At 38.5% G+C, this 15,950-nt stretch overlaps 1 protein-coding gene across 2 annotated transcripts in view; it reads left to right on the top strand.

Moving 5' to 3' along the window:
- Window positions 1-453: 453 nt before the first annotated feature.
- LOC108423407 (latent-transforming growth factor beta-binding protein 2) overlaps window positions 454-15,950 on the top strand; it is a 151,997-nt gene continuing 136,500 nt past the window's right edge. For both annotated transcript variants that reach the window (XM_037542200.1, XM_037542201.1), the window contains exons 1-2: window positions 454-1,116; window positions 5,556-5,629. In XM_037542200.1, the coding sequence (XP_037398097.1) occupies window positions 935-1,116; window positions 5,556-5,629 (256 nt within the window). In that variant the 5' untranslated portion in view covers window positions 454-934. The remainder of the gene's footprint in view (window positions 1,117-5,555; window positions 5,630-15,950) is intronic.

A 15,950-nucleotide genomic window follows, 5' to 3' on the forward strand; every position in this document is an offset into this window, starting at 1 on the left:
ATACAAACCCATAAAACCGTCTATGGCAGAGATGCGCAACTACTGTGCCAGACGGTTTTATGGGTTTGAAATATTTTTTAAAAGGTGCTTTACTGCCATAACCTTCCTTGCCCATTTCATACCTGGTGTCCTCCTATTCATCAGCCAACATAACACACAGAGGACTCCTAACGTCACGCACTGGCTTTCTCCCATTCACGCACACATAAGGCACAAGAAGAAGACCAAAGGTGGGGAGTGGACCCCAAAATGCATCAGCATGTTTTAGACATTTACATGAAGCTATCGCCTACAGCCCATCTGTGCCAGATGCATCCTGAACACAAAGCTCCTTCACCCCGAGTCCGTGCATATATCACGTTGTTCTCGAGCAGCTTTATGGCTCAGCTTCCTCGCGCAGGCAGACAGACAGGGGGAGTCCAGCCCTCCTTAAACTTCCTGATGACTTCAGCCGTGAGGAGGCGGCCAGAGAAGCGCGAGCTCCATTCAAACTGCTCGAGGAGCTGCACGAGAGCAGAGTCTGGAACGCACACGCACGCGCCTCACCATCACCATGAGCCCAGCCGCGCGGCTCCGTTAGCGCGTGGAAGTGCAGCCCACGCTGAAGGACCCGCTCAGAAACATCTGAAGAGACTTTTTCTGCAAACTTTACCAGCTTACCTGAAAACTATGACGCCAGTTTGCGGACTTTTTTCGCGTTTTCTGAAACTTTGCACGTGTCTGTGACAAGAAACTGTCGACTCGCTTGGTTTCAAGCACTTTTTAAGCGTTGTGTTTTTTTGAACTCACTGGACACCGATTGCACTTCTTGTCTCGCCGGAATAACACAACTACTCACCGTCGACGTCTCTCTCTCTCTCTCTCTCTCTCTCTCTCTCTCTCTCTCTCTCTCTCTCTCTCCCTCCCTCCCTCTCTCTCGCTCTGACACCACACGATGGAGCGGCTGTGGTTTCTGCTCCTGGTCTCCCTCAGCTTCTCCCTGACTGCTGCCTCTGGTCAGCTCTTGGTCAGATCCCCCAGACAGTTGAGGATGGTGGGCAGAGGCCGAAGCAGCGCGAAACAGAGCCCACCTGACCATCAGGAGAGCAAAACCACACACCCCAGGAAGCTCGTTGGGTAAGAGTCAGCCAGTGGTGACAGCATCTGGACCAGTAGGTCCATCAGTAGCTACCTGTCCACTCTTAGCAAAAAGAGGAACCATTTAACCATGCATAGAACCATTTGTGGGTGGTTCCATGTATAACCATTGCTATACAAGGTCTTAAGGGTGTAGAGTCCGAAAGTCTGTGTGCACTAACAAGAACTGCCTTTCTTTCAGTTGAGGCAGACAGTTGCTCAGTTACCTTTTAATTCAGGACTACTGAGATTGAGACCAAACCTTTTTTACCCTATTGGGCATCTTTGACTAAATTTAGGTGGTGAAACATACCATGACATCCTAAGATATGCTGAAATACTGTGGGTTCTCCAGTTCTACATAAAATGTGTAGAGTCTGAAGAACAGAGTTTAAGTTGGAATTTAGGCAAATAGTGGACAGAGCCCAAATTGAGACCTTTTTATTAGTATTAATGATGAATGATGCAATCTTCTTGCAATTCCATTTGACAAAAATGTTACATTCGTTTTTCATAAAGGATTTAATAAAACACTTCTCAGCTTTTGGAATTTACTGCACCTATAAACTGTCTGGAAATGCTTTAGTCACTATGAATGGCAGGAATATGGTTGCCACCTTAGGATAAGCAGTGCTTCAGAAGGTCCTGAATGGCTGTTTATTATGAGTTTCCTGAACAAGAAATTAAACTCCCTTAATTGCTTTCTCTGTCTGCTCCTTAGGCTGTTTAGTAACACTTAGGTATGGGCAAACATGTAGGCTTAACCTAACCTCACTGCTCACTTGCTTTCTGCAAATGACACTTACACTGAATGCTAAATGGTCTTTGACACATGATATATGACCAGTCCTCTAAGCCACTGGTTGGACAAACAAGTAGTGCGTAGTAAATGAAGATTTAACTTCAGTGAGTCCTGGTCCATGAGGGGTAAACTTGCCAAACCTGTGGAATGCATGAATAGGATCAGTTTGTACTGTTAATTTGAGACATGCTCTTATTCTTCTCAGTTTCTGATCTTAAAGACTAGTTTTGTAATAATAATTCATAGCAGCTGAGTGGAATTGCACTATTACTGTGTGGGCTGTGTTTCCTTTCCATGCATTCTCTTACTGTCTTGCTTGTGAAAGAAATGAGAGCAATTCAAAGCTCGTGTACTGAGTTAACTCAAGCTCCCTTCATTCATTCTAGTCAGTATTTGTTCCCAATTTTTTCTAAGTTCATAATCAAGATTTAATCTGTAGGCACGAGTGAAAATGTGCCTTTACAACCTTCTGTTATGCAAAAAAAAGCATGGTTGGCTACTGGTAGTAACATTTGATGTTAACGCAGCAGCATTCCTTTTGTATGTGCCTCTTCTTGTGACCCACATTGAAGCTATTGTGTGAGCTTGGACTATTCCTGGTGGAGAGAGAGAAAGAGAGAGAGAGAGTTACTGTGGATGCACGCAGCCTACAGCCATGTGGTTCTCCCTCAAAGCTCTGGCACCCATTTGTACATTCAATTTGTGATCAGAAACACCTGTTTCTCTTGACGGCCGTCTCTCAATGTTGAAAAGCCCTTGAGATTCTTTTTACCTTTTTTTTTACCTAAACAGATCCATCAGTAGTTTCCATCTCCCTTTCTTGTCTTACTCAATGAAGTGTTTTGAACATTTGTTCCATCACATAACAAGGCATTGTGAGATGAGAGAGAAGTATTTACGTGCTTACACAATAATTTTAATGTGTTTTAGAAGTTCAGCTTGGGTTACCATCAAGTGTAAAAGCCACATTCCTGGCATGTCATATTGGGACAGGGCACAAGGCCTTCTGGGAATTGTATAATTTATAGGCGCAATTTCTATGAGCCCATTTATGAGCAAAGGAGGGCCCGACTGTAAGTGGTCCACCATCTGCAGATAGATGTAGGTCATGCTTAGAAAACATATTTGCCCCACAAATGTACCTTTATAGGAGCCATGCCAGTGTCATAACATAATTGTTAATAAAATCAGAGGCTGTGTTTAAGCAAAATGCTTTATGGAATAAACCACAGATTGGCATAATAGTTTTAGATGTAGGCAAGTTTAAAGAGCCTGTTTCATGGAAAACTGAATTTCCCTCACTTTTTTATTAAATAAGAGTTAATTGAGTGTGGAACATCATTAATGTTTCAAAGCATACCAAACATACCAGTCAGTACAGTTCATACATGGAAATAAAGCTGCACAATCACCATATTTTGAATTCATTGTTTTTGTGGTGTCACAAAAAAAACACGTTTACATGTATCTGCTGATTGAGCCTATAGACGTTTTACCCCCTCTGCCCCCATTACAATGAAGTTATAGCCAGTCAGAGGAGCCAATCAGAATTAATTCACGTGTATGTTTTGAAGGAACAGTGCTACAATTCTAAGGCATAAAGAGGGGTTAGAAAGTATAAAATAACCATGAAAAAATGGAATCCGTAAGTGGACCTCAGGTAAAAAAAAAGAATGGGATGTGGGCACTTTAGCACAAAATGCGTAAGACTTAGGTCATTTCAAGGCCTGCTCTGTAAGTCATAATTCATATTTGGTTTCAAGTAACTGTTGATTCTGTCGTCCAACTCGTCACTCAGTGTGATGATGGCGCCTCACATACGCATTTGATCTATTCATGCTGCCAAGTCTCACTTTATATCTACACCATAGTCCAACTGGGGATTTACTAACTTTAAAACATGTCATTGATACTTCGTTCAAAGAACCCATTTTGCCTGTTTCTGAAAACAGCACCAAACTGCCATTCAGATATTTCACAAGTCTTCCTTTAAAGGCTTCAGTTTTTCCTCAATATCACTTGAACTTTCCTCTTTGTGTAAGTGCCTAATTGACTTTCAGCCAGTGGTGTTGCTAAAGTAAAGAGTGCAGTATGAACCAGGTGTCATAAATTATTAGTCACAGTATTTTGGATAGTTTTTTTCATGCTTCTTAACTGTGACAATCCTCTTTGAGTAACTTGTCTGAGCATGTTTGGATGACACGTTTTCTCTGAAAGTTCTTACTCCTCTCTGACTCACTTGTTTCTGTCTCACTGTTTGTCATGGTATCCATACTATATTGGAAAACCTTTGGGCTGAATAAATATTATGTATATCCTTTACATCATATATTATCCATATATTATCTGTATTACATATATCCTGTAGCCAACATGTTTTCTTCTCTGTCCAGGTATCACTTTGCTAACTTTAGTTCATGACGTTAATTCAGACATAAAAATGCATCAAAACCTCAGAAGTATCAGAAGTAGTATCTAAAGCAAAAAGCTTTTAATAAGCTTGATTCAAAGTGCTATAGTATCACAGTCCAGTCACAGTCAGTATGTTAAAGTATGCCCAATGTAACCAATGGGCTGCCCAGTGTAATCAAAGATGACCTGTGAGTATGTTTGATTTAGCATGACACAAAGTTACACCCCCCCCCCTACCACCCAGTGGGAGAATAAACATACATCATTTCTGTGCTATTAAATTCTAATTATGTTCTTATTATTTTTATAAAATGTATAAAACATAATATAAAATTCAGCTTGAAACCTACCTACCTTGTTTATTGGCATGTTGTTTTGTCTTTTGGTTATCAGCTCACCACATACATTGACTTTACCCCAAGAGAAAAAAAGTTTTAGCACCCCTCACCTAAACCCATTCACTTACATAAATTGCAACAATCATGTGATAAGCATGATAAAACATGGTAATTGTAACCATTTGAGGTGAATTGTAATGCTTTATACTAATTCCAGTACATTATGCCCTAGTTTCTGTCAATCTGACTCAATTACACAAAATACTGATGGGTCAAAAAACATTTCAGCTGTCCTTACATGCATTTCAGCTGCGCTTAAATTCAGTTTTTTTTTTTGTTCATGTTGCTGTGGGCAGCCGGTTAAGTCATGGAGAGCCATGTTTGTGGACAAAGCTATGCCAGGAATCTAGTTATTGCAGTATTAAACTTGTCATCCTTCATTTGAGAGGAGATTTATGCACGGCACAGGGTGCTTTTCATATCCACGGCTGCTGCTGTCTCCCTTAGTGTTTCAGATAACCTCAGTATTTGTTTTCACATCTCTCCCCATGCATAACACAGAGGCGGCCTGCGTGGAACCACAGTCCCAGCTAGAATTACGCACCCCGCTCGAAAATGTTATTGAATCAAATACAATTTAAGTGTAATTCTCGGAGGTGTTCCTTTCCTGGCTCAGCCACATCAGAGCAAGCTGAAACCATAATGACCAGCTTCATGAAAATCTGTAGAACGTTGAAGTTTTGAGTTCAGCCTTGAATTAGAGTTTCATGCTAGGTTATGGTCTCGGAGTTCTTTACTCTAGTTGAAGTGTTGAAATACTGTACCATGCTGTAGTGCACTGTATGGTCTTAATAGAAAGGTATTTCTGTAACCCTTTCCGTCTGCAGGCCACATGTGTGTGGGGGTCAGCAGTGCTGTTCAGGATGGGCCATTGCACCTGGGACAAATCGCTGCATCAAACGTAAGTGCCTCTCTCACAATTTACCCTATAATCTCAAAAGTAATAGTGCTAATAAATATTGTTTTCATAGAAGAATTTTTGATTCCTTCAGGACCCTTTTAGTGGATGTTCTCTTGAGAACCATTTTTGTAAATGAGAAAAATTTGAGGAACTTTCGCATAAAGCAAATGTTCTAGGAAGATCCCTTCAACTGGAATGGAACCTGTACATTACATGAAGGTTCTTTATACTTCTTAAGTTTAAGTTTAAGGTTCTTCATATTCATCTCTTTCTCAAACATGGTTCTTTATGGGACCAAAGGTAGTTCTTCTACGGCATTGCTCAAAGAACTCTTTGTGGCACCTTTTGGTAAGAGTGTATATTTAGGAGTGTTCAGTATAGCAACAATATCATGATCAGGGCTGCCCAATTAAAATAATGAATTAATTGCGTCCTTTATTAATGATTAATTGCATCCTTTTGTGTATATAGTCATGATTGATTGCGTTTGTCTTATTTGCTTATTTACATTTTGCTCATTTAAAAAGCGGTGCAGTTTAGTGTGCAAAATAAGTTTAATCAGAATGTTTTTATTACTTTCAAAAATGTAAGTGAATTACTTAAAAATTCATTGATAAACATTCACCATTGCCGTAGGAGGATTTAACTGTGATTTATCAAGAAAGCCATCAGTAGAACTCAAAATTTGGAAAACTGTATTTGAATGAGAGGGCTACAGTCTTAGCAACAGTGCATGAGCAGCTGGGCTTCGGCTTGGACGTATAGATAGTTTAAAATCAACTAGGAAAACGTATTAACAGCATTAATAAATAGTGCAGTTAAAATATCATGGCACTAATATGTGATTAATGCATTTGTTTTGACACCACTGATCACCGATCATGATGCAGAATATATAAAAAGTTTTTGGGTTTTGTTAATTAGGAACACCAGTGGCACCATATGACCATTAAACAGCACTGAATATTCCGTTTTGGGCCTCTAGCACTGTCAGGATTTATACTTCTCTCAACAATAGTACAAAACTTTAGACAGCTACGCCACCTTATTGCCCCTGCTACTACCTATTGTGGGTCATTGCTATTTAAGGGCAGATGTTGACAACAAAATATCAAGCTTATCTCAGTGTAGTTTATTGTGATAATGATATCATATCATCTTATTGCCCCCCATAGCTGTAATATTACCAAGGACAGAGCTAAACAAATGCACACCTTATATGATTATGTGAATTTGAGTGTGTTTGTTTGCATCTATTCAGTCTTTTCAGGCTCTACATAAAGAGAAGTATTTTTGCAAATTGCTACACCTACACATGAAGGTTAGCTTATGCATGTTTCTAATCAATGTTACGAGGCCACCGCTTAACTCAAATGCCCTTATGCTTGCCTAAAGCCCCTGTAGCTGATCATGCACATCAGATTTATAAACTAATAAATTAAATTAGTTGTTAGTTTTTATGTAAAAGAAATCCACTGTAATGTATCTGTCCAATTTCATCCAGACTGTATGATGATACACCACTATTTCTATATACACTGGTGTTTTGAATTGTTACATAATGGCACAAAACAGTGTTGTAAGACAGTGTATTGCAAAGCAGCAAATTGGTGTGCATGCAAATATCCTGTTAACTCTGGATTACAGTCCCAAAATAAGTTATTTATGATTGCCACATTGGGTTTTACATTGTGTTCATCTTAGGGCATCAATTACCAGCCCTCAGCATCTGGCTCACACAGCTCCCCTCTGTAGTATAGCAATGAAAAAATCCCTGACACAGTCGCTTAATTATGGGTGTAGCTCCACTTTTTTATTTGACCACAGCAATATTGGATACCTTAATTGCAATGTAATTAAAAGCTAAAGGGCAGATAATACAGGAGGAGGGGTGAATAGTGGTCCCCCTTTTTTAGGTGTAATTTCACCAGAATGTTAACAACTTTCAAGTGTTGCCCCACTTTCTGTTTGTAATTGTACCTTTGATATTTTAGAAAGCTTGTGACTGAACACAATAGGCTGCAGGAAAGTGTTCAGTGTTCAGAGATGCTGTACTGGTGCTGTACATAACCGTTTCAAGGCTGATACATGACAATTTAATACAGATTCCAGAAGTTTCCAGGTAGTTTTGAAAAGTATTGTAGCGTTGGTGTAGAGTAAGACATAGCCGAGGCCGTCAATCCACCACCAGAAGTGTTCTTTAAGTACAAACCTGTGGGGGAGGTCATTATTAGCCAACTACTTCTACTCAGTGGTGACTAACCCCCAACACAAAACATTTAAGTCCCTTTTCCAGAGGGCATGCGCCTCAAATGAGCCTTCTCACGAGAGTCTAGAGGCCAGCGCCAGCCAGTAGCGAATCGCTACATTATTAAAGAACAATGACCAACTGCATGTTTAAAAAGAGATTTAACAGGGCACCCGAGTAGCATAGCTGTCTATGGTTTTGGTCTATTGATGGGAGATCATATATCATATAGACTCTACAACCCCAGTCACTATTGGGGTTCCAAGAGGGCATAATAGGTCATTTTTATTTGGACATAATAATGACCATTGTGAACTAGGGCTGGGCAATATTTTGTTAATTATGTTATTGTGATAAACTACATAATAATAAATCACAATATGTGTTTCTGAGCACATTTTGAATAACATCAGTGCATAAAATCACATCTCAATTGGCCAGTGTTTGATTCCAAAAAGAGCATGATTAGTCCTATTTGACCCTCTCTACTGTGCTCTGCACTTTGCAGTAGTTGGGGATCTGTAAAGGTTAAAGGATCTGCATGACATTTCTTTGCTGAAATATGGTGCTCACTGAGTGAAAGCCTAGATTGTAACTGACGTGTGGACAGAAAGTCTTTAATGAGATGTAAGTTGTTACACATACAGTTCAAATACTTCCAACCTTTGTGTTATATTAATAATAGAGGTGGGTGATATGGGAAGTGGTATTATGATACATGAGATGTCATGATATATAATTTTTCTGACTAACTGGAAATTATAGCGTAAAGTAGGGCCACATTTAAAAAAATATATTAAAAAAATGAATGCAAAAAATGAACTTATTTTCAGTATTTCACAAAGTGCTGCAAATAGCACTAATTATGCTCTCTTTGTAATCAAACACACCGTTGTGAAGTGTTTTTAAGGACACTTTAAACATGTCATGGTGTGATGTACCATGACAATCTTATTGTCCAGCCCTAATTAATAGTTTGCCAAAAATCAAATGCTTTTCACTCTTCACCTCAGATGCAGCTGATCAGCCAAGACATGTTTGGTGTTCAAAGTTCAATTTTATAAAGCCCCTTCAATGAAAAAATACATATGGGTTGTTTCACCATTTTTAGATTATCAGTTGTTTTTACACATTTTCACATTAAAAAGCCAAACTATGCTTTATTTACATTTTAGTGACCCCTTTAAGTACACGGCATCTAACAATGCCATACCATGCTTTCATGATGTTTTACAAAACTGTCACAAAATCATTAAATCATCACACACTTGCTTCAGACAATATTGAGTTGAAAAGGAATCTTTAATAGACTTGCTTATGTGGCTTCTGACACTATATGACATACTGTTATCTAGAAAACTAGACAAAAGTACTGATAAAATCCAGGCCTCATAGTGGCTGCTACTACTATGCAGCATACATTTGGCCTTTTTTATAGATAACATTCAAACTTCAGACACCAAATGTGTCCTGGCTTGTCGACTGCATTTGGAATAAGGGAAAACTGGGCTGAACTATTCCTTTACACCCTGTATAAATATTCCAATTTTAGATGGGCTGTTGAATTACTTGCTAATTAGTTGCATTTTTAGGCTGTGCAATGGTCTTCTGCCTCTTTGAGCAAAGATGCACTCACAGTATTGTCAAATCTAGAGGTGCTGTCAACCTTTAGAGACAGTAAACCTTATATTCACAGCGTCCAAACTGTATTCATTTACCTGTATAGGACATTTCTAACGTACTGTATTGTTCTCATTAGCAACAACAGCAAGTTATCCAGTTTTCAGGTTGTTTTCTGTGATATTTTCCTTTGCCAATCATACTAATTACTCCAAATATAGCAACTTACTATCTCTGATCCCTTAAATGACAATCTCATTATTACAGCTTAACACATTTTAAAATTCTGACTGGTTTGGTCTGGTGCGTCAGCCTATGTGAGGCAATATCTGTTTTGTCTGTGTACAGCATGTTTGTGACCAAAGAATTTCACATAAATCAGGGAGCCTGTGCTCCCACCCCAACAGCTGCAGTCTGGACTAGTTAGTTTAATCATAAAACAACAGAATGACTGCTCTTAAGCAGAATGACTTGTCTAAAGTGAACGGGCAAAACAATATTAGTCTAGATTTACTGTATACCAGCCTTATAGCAGTATACCTCCAAAATTGCAAGAAAAAAAAAGTGTTTTATGCAGGTAAACTGTACAGGCTGATACCTATGAAAATGCATTTGAACAGCACAAGTGCTTTCAAGAAGTATGTAAACATTTTGGCTCAGAGAGATAGAAGCGCATCCTCTCTAAAGCCATTTGCACAACAGCATCAACTGATGGCTTTCAGGATCACTCTTCTCTGTACATGTGGTCTCTTTTAGCACTTGGCTCTCAGCCAGGTGGGACTGTACCATACCATCAGCTGACTAAAGGCCCTCTCCAGAGCCAGGGGCCAGGGGCCAATACAAGCGCCACAGTTCCTGGCCTGGGAGACCTCACACTAAAGACCTCCACTGAGATGGAAGCTTCTTCATGTGCATGCACAAACACTTAGCCACTGGCATACATGCCTTTTTTCCCCTTACACGCATACACATAGCTCCAAATTTACATTGATATATCTTAAAAATCAGGCAATACACATACTTACACCCCACCCCATACACACAAACACACACACACGCACATGCAAAGACCCCAGAGACTGCCAACAAGCACGACTGTCAGGGGGGATTAAAGTTGGAAGGCAGGCCACTAGAGAAAACATGCGCACTGTGGGGGAAAGCAAAGGAACAGGCTGTCATCTTTGCCATTTGTAAAAACATTTTATATTGGGGTTACTACTTCACCTCCCAGAATTCTGCAGGAGGGAGCTGGACATTTGATATTAACACTGGCAGTGGTGAGCTTTTCCCACTTGGGTGGATCTGATGTCTAGAATTATGGTAGTCTAAGAGTGCCATACCTCTATAATTCATGTTATGACTGGGCTCATGTATGACAGGAACTAATGCCGACAACACAGAAAGATTGAGTTATGTAATATTTTTATAGAGAAAAATACCAACATTCACTCTAAAAAAAAGGGGTCTGACTTTGGATGGAGCTTAAACCTGTGGAGGTCCTGTTCAGGGTGGTCTAAACGAGTAACCCAATGACTAAAGAATGATAATCTCAACATTTAGTGTCTTCAGCCATATTTGGATTGGATTTGTTTATCAGGTGAACATCTGTAATAAAAGTTTTAAAAGTCTCCTCAGTTATAAAACTCTTGCACCTGGATGGCAATAAAATTACAACAAACACTTTCTAGTGGGCTGTATTTTCTAAAAAAAACTGATGTTTTTGTGTCACATATGGTCATTGACATCATGCATATATGAATATAAATTAATGCTTTATACCTGCCATCATAATCACACATTTAATGACCCTTTAGGATCTTAATTTTCTGATATATTGTATATTCTTTCTGTTCTTGCTGTCAGTGTAGAGAGGATGGAGACAAACTTCTACCATCCAGACCAAGTAAATGACTGAGAAAGTCTTCTAAAGCATCCGTTGTTTCTAGAATTGTGTCCTATGGATATGCATGTTGGGAAACCAAATATAGTGAGCAGCAGTTATAACAAACCTTTTTTTCCAATGCAAAGAATGTTTTACAAATCTTACATGGCTTGTTTTGACTGTCTCATTTTATTCTGTACTGCTTCTCTGAAATTACACCAAAGGGGTCTCTCAATGCTTAGTAGTTATTAGTTCTAAGCAAGTAATTATTTAGTAATTATTGTCATCTAGCCCTGAGGGAGAAACTAAAACTCAGTATTGGTGTGTAATATTGTAAACAATACATGCATAACAGTATGCCCAGCACTAGAGCTTCTTTGCTATTTCCAGGCATTACATTCCTTAGATTTTGGGAAACTCTGGTTTCCCAAAGTAATGTAGGTATCAGAATGTTCATTATTATCCTCTTTGGCAGTTGGACATGTCCAGAAAACATTCAGTCAAGCGGATTTTTGCTTCATTTGTAATAGTGATACACACATCCGAGAAATGCAGGAGGTTGTTATTCCCCTCTTTCCTTTTCAGTTCACAATCTTTGTGGGGTAAATAAACAGCTTCATTAAAGTTAAATACTTGAGAGTTTATTTATTTATTTATTCATTTAGTTTCTGTAGAACTTTACTACAAAGTCCGGTCCATCTGTTACTTTTATTGGTGGTCTCCATTACAGGTGAGGTTCTTCAAAAAAATTTAGTTTCTTTCCAGACCAATAAAAACCAGGCCAGATTCTTGGCTCCACCTTCAGACATTGAATTGTTTATCACAGAGACTGCCTATAAACAAAGATGAATAGTCTTATGCTCAGTTTGAGCTGGATTAGTTTTAACTGGGTAGGTATTGTAATTTAAGTTGCCCGCAAGATCTATGATATTAATCCAGTATGAATCTACAGTGTTTATAGCCTGACAGTAGTAACTGTTGATGGCCTTCTAGAATTGGTGTAACCTGGAGCTCCTTCAGCAACACTAGTCCTTTTCAAGGCAAGCTCATGCAGATGAGAATGGAACCTGACAATAGATATGATCATGTGCTGTGTGGCACCTGTTGTATGTCTTGCTGGACAGACTCTGTCTTGTTCATTTTGCCACTGAGCACAAGGAATGGGCTACTTTGAAAGAAAAAGGGTTTTTGACTGATGTGGAAAATAGCTAACCACAAACTGTGGTTTGGCTCATGGGGCTGCAACAGAATCATTCACAGGGAGTAGAATGTGTTGGAAAACATTCAAGGATATCTCTATTTACTAGCTATTATCCCTATTTATTTATTACTAAATGTTTCTAAGAAAGATGTTTAGTAATTTGATGTTGTGATGCTGTGAAATTCACAGGCATTTATTCAGTTCAGCAGCTATATCCTGCCCTGAAGTACTCCTTATGGCATGTAGATCACGCAACTACTTGTGAAAGTTTGTTTCCCATTGAACAGATTAAATACAGCAGTGTGTAAACATGGATATGCAGTTAGCCAATCAGGATGAAACTGCCAAAATTCTGGTAGTCCAGATTTTGATAGTGGCCAGCTTCATACTCTTTGTACAAACTCTTTGTACAAACCCAATTCCAAAAAAATAGGACAGTACATGAAATGCCAACAAAAACATAAATCAGAGTTCAGTAAATTCTGTTTGATGTATGTGTTTTCTTGTAAACATATGCTCATTTCAAAAATTATACCTCCAACACATTCTAAAAAAGTTGGGACAGAAGCATGTTTACTTCTGTGTTATATCACCTTTCCTTCATTAATAAATGTTTGGGGATTAAAGACACCAATTGATCCAATTTAGAAAGCGGAATTTTTTTGCCATTCTTCAGGTAGGCATGTCTTCAGGTGCGCAGTTGTCATATTTGCACTTCATGATGTACTACACATTTTCAATAGGATATAGGCAGGTCAGTCTAGCACCCACACTCCCTGAATACTCAGCCTTGCTGTTGTAACATATGCCGAAAATGGCTAGAAATAAGCATGGAGAAAAAGAAAAAGACGTTGTCTAAAAGGCAGCATATGTTGTTACAAAATGTGTATTGATCTTTCATCATTAATGGTGCTTTTATAGATGTGTATTAGTAGCTAACTCATAACTGGCCACTAATACACCCCCCATACTATGACAGATGCTGGCTTTTGAACTTTTGCTGGTAACAGTCTGGATGGTCTTTTACTTCTTTGGTTCACACAACATGACACCCATAATTTCCATATATTCCACAGTGCATAAGAGTGTCTTTTTGTTTTTAATTAAAAAATAAAATAAATAAACAAAGAAATAATTTTAATGAATTGCTGTTAGAGGGATCATGGACATTCTTTTGTAGTTTCTGGCCTTGACTTTTACACCAAGAATTTTTTCTGGATTTATAATTATATTATGCATGCTTGTTCTGGAACATTGTTTTTAAACAGACTATTTGCTGATGCATTTTTTTTTTTGCAAAGTGGCGAAGCACTATTTATAACCAAGCATGATTACATCACCTTTATTTATTTATTTAGAACATTTGAACAATGTCCTTAGTCTAAATTGCCCCAATCCCAACTTTGGAACATGATGCAGGGATCAATTTAACACTTAGCATACATTTATAAAAAAAACAAAAACAAAACAAAACAAAATTCAATGAAGTTCAAACAACATTTAATATCTTGTCTTTTACTGCTTTCTTTGCATTGCACATATTGTCCCAACTTTTTCAGAAGCGGGTTTGTACTTCATCTGAGGATGAGACTGCCTGCCACTGAGAAGCTGACATTTCCATTTAGGCTATCTGTGGTAATTTGGAGAAATTACCCTTATTCCTTATGCTGTATCAGCCAACCAGTTCCTTAAAAAATACAGAACTTCTTCTGGTACAGGGAAGCTAATCCAGCTCCAGTAGTACTTTAGACGAATATGGAATATTGTGTGTTGTCCATACAAAGAAGCTGCTTAATATTCTGTTCTGCTCCTCTGCACCTCAGAGCAGAGAAATCAGGGCCGTGTCTCCTCCCAGCTCTGTATAATGACACTTCGCTCCACGTCAGCAAAACATGAAGCATTCAACAGCTCCACTCCCCACATAACACATCACTCCACTGCACACTGCACTTTGATAGGCTCCCGGTCTGTGCTTCTCACATTAGTTATCCTCCACAAAAGACTTCACTGTAAGAAGTTCATTGTGCAGTTTTATTCATAACTTTATAAGCATTAACCCCTTAAGACAATTTGGTTAGCATGTTATAAGGCTTATTTTATTCAGTGACTGCATAAATAATAATGCAACATTATTTAATTAATAGAAAGTTATAAGCATGAGGAAATTATGGCCTTGCCAACAGGTTAATAATGGTTAAGCTGCAGCTGGCAGTCATTAAGCATACAGACCTGCAATATTATGCCGCTCATTTAGTGACAGCAAAGCTCCTGGCACCCGTTTGTGTTCTCATTGTTATTTAGGTGTTATTTAGAGGTGACATAGGTTGTGCTAGATACCCCACAGCTGATTCTATTGGGATTGGTTTGCAGTCCTTCAGTACACGGCTTATTTGGAAGTTTCTGTAAAAAAGCAGGTACCACTGAATCCTGAAAGTACTTTATATTGCAGTTATAATGCACTCACAATTTCATTCTCTCTTCTTAAACTTCTCCATGTCATTTTACTTAATCAGTCTCTGTCTCTGAATTTACATATCACTCTTCAGACAGACAGTTTGAATTATTTTCCCTACCTTGCATTTGTGTATACTAGGGTTGTGCTGACTTCTCTAGCTGGTGTTACCTAGAACTAAAAGTAAAGTTATCATCTAGTGTTAGCATTAGCTCAGTAGCTCTTAGCTCATCCGAAGGGGCAGCCTCTGTTACTCAAGTGTAGTGACCAAACGATATCCCTGGCTATTTTAATAATAATAAGATGTTTTCAATCTTGAGTTGCTAAATTGTCTCTTGAGCTACTGATATTTTAATTAAATGTTGGAAAAGTGTGTTTTTCCCTCCCCTTGGTTAACTAGAGTTGAATATCAGTCAAGTTGAATATCAGAATATGCCAGCATGCATATCACTACTGGTTTATACTAGTCCTAACCTTATATTTTTATTTATAATATTTTAATTCTATAAAACCCTGTACAGTCAGCACTATTGCACTATAGACCTGTGATGGACTGTTAACTTTTCCAGGGTGTTACTGCCTTCCGCCCAGTGAGTGCTAGGATAGGCTACAGCCCCCTGCGACCCAGGGGGATAAGCAGTTTAGAAAATGTGCATGTGTGTGGAAGTATTGCACTATAGTGTTGGTACTTAATATTAAAAAGTAATTTTTAAAAATTGTTTCTCAAATTGATGTTGGTGCATACTAGATGAAGGGCTTTTGTTAAGTGTATAACTTATGTAACATTTGTATCTTTTTGAAATTAATAAGTCTGACCATCAGTGTGAAGCTACCATATGAAACAACAAACCAGCCTTAAACTTTCAGTTGCAATGTGCCAAAATTGCGGTCATGACCACAGTATGTTTGTGTCTGTGA

Source organism: Pygocentrus nattereri, chromosome 10 (assembly GCF_015220715.1).
Source record: "Pygocentrus nattereri isolate fPygNat1 chromosome 10, fPygNat1.pri, whole genome shotgun sequence".
Taxonomy (NCBI): domain Eukaryota; kingdom Metazoa; phylum Chordata; class Actinopteri; order Characiformes; family Serrasalmidae; genus Pygocentrus; species Pygocentrus nattereri.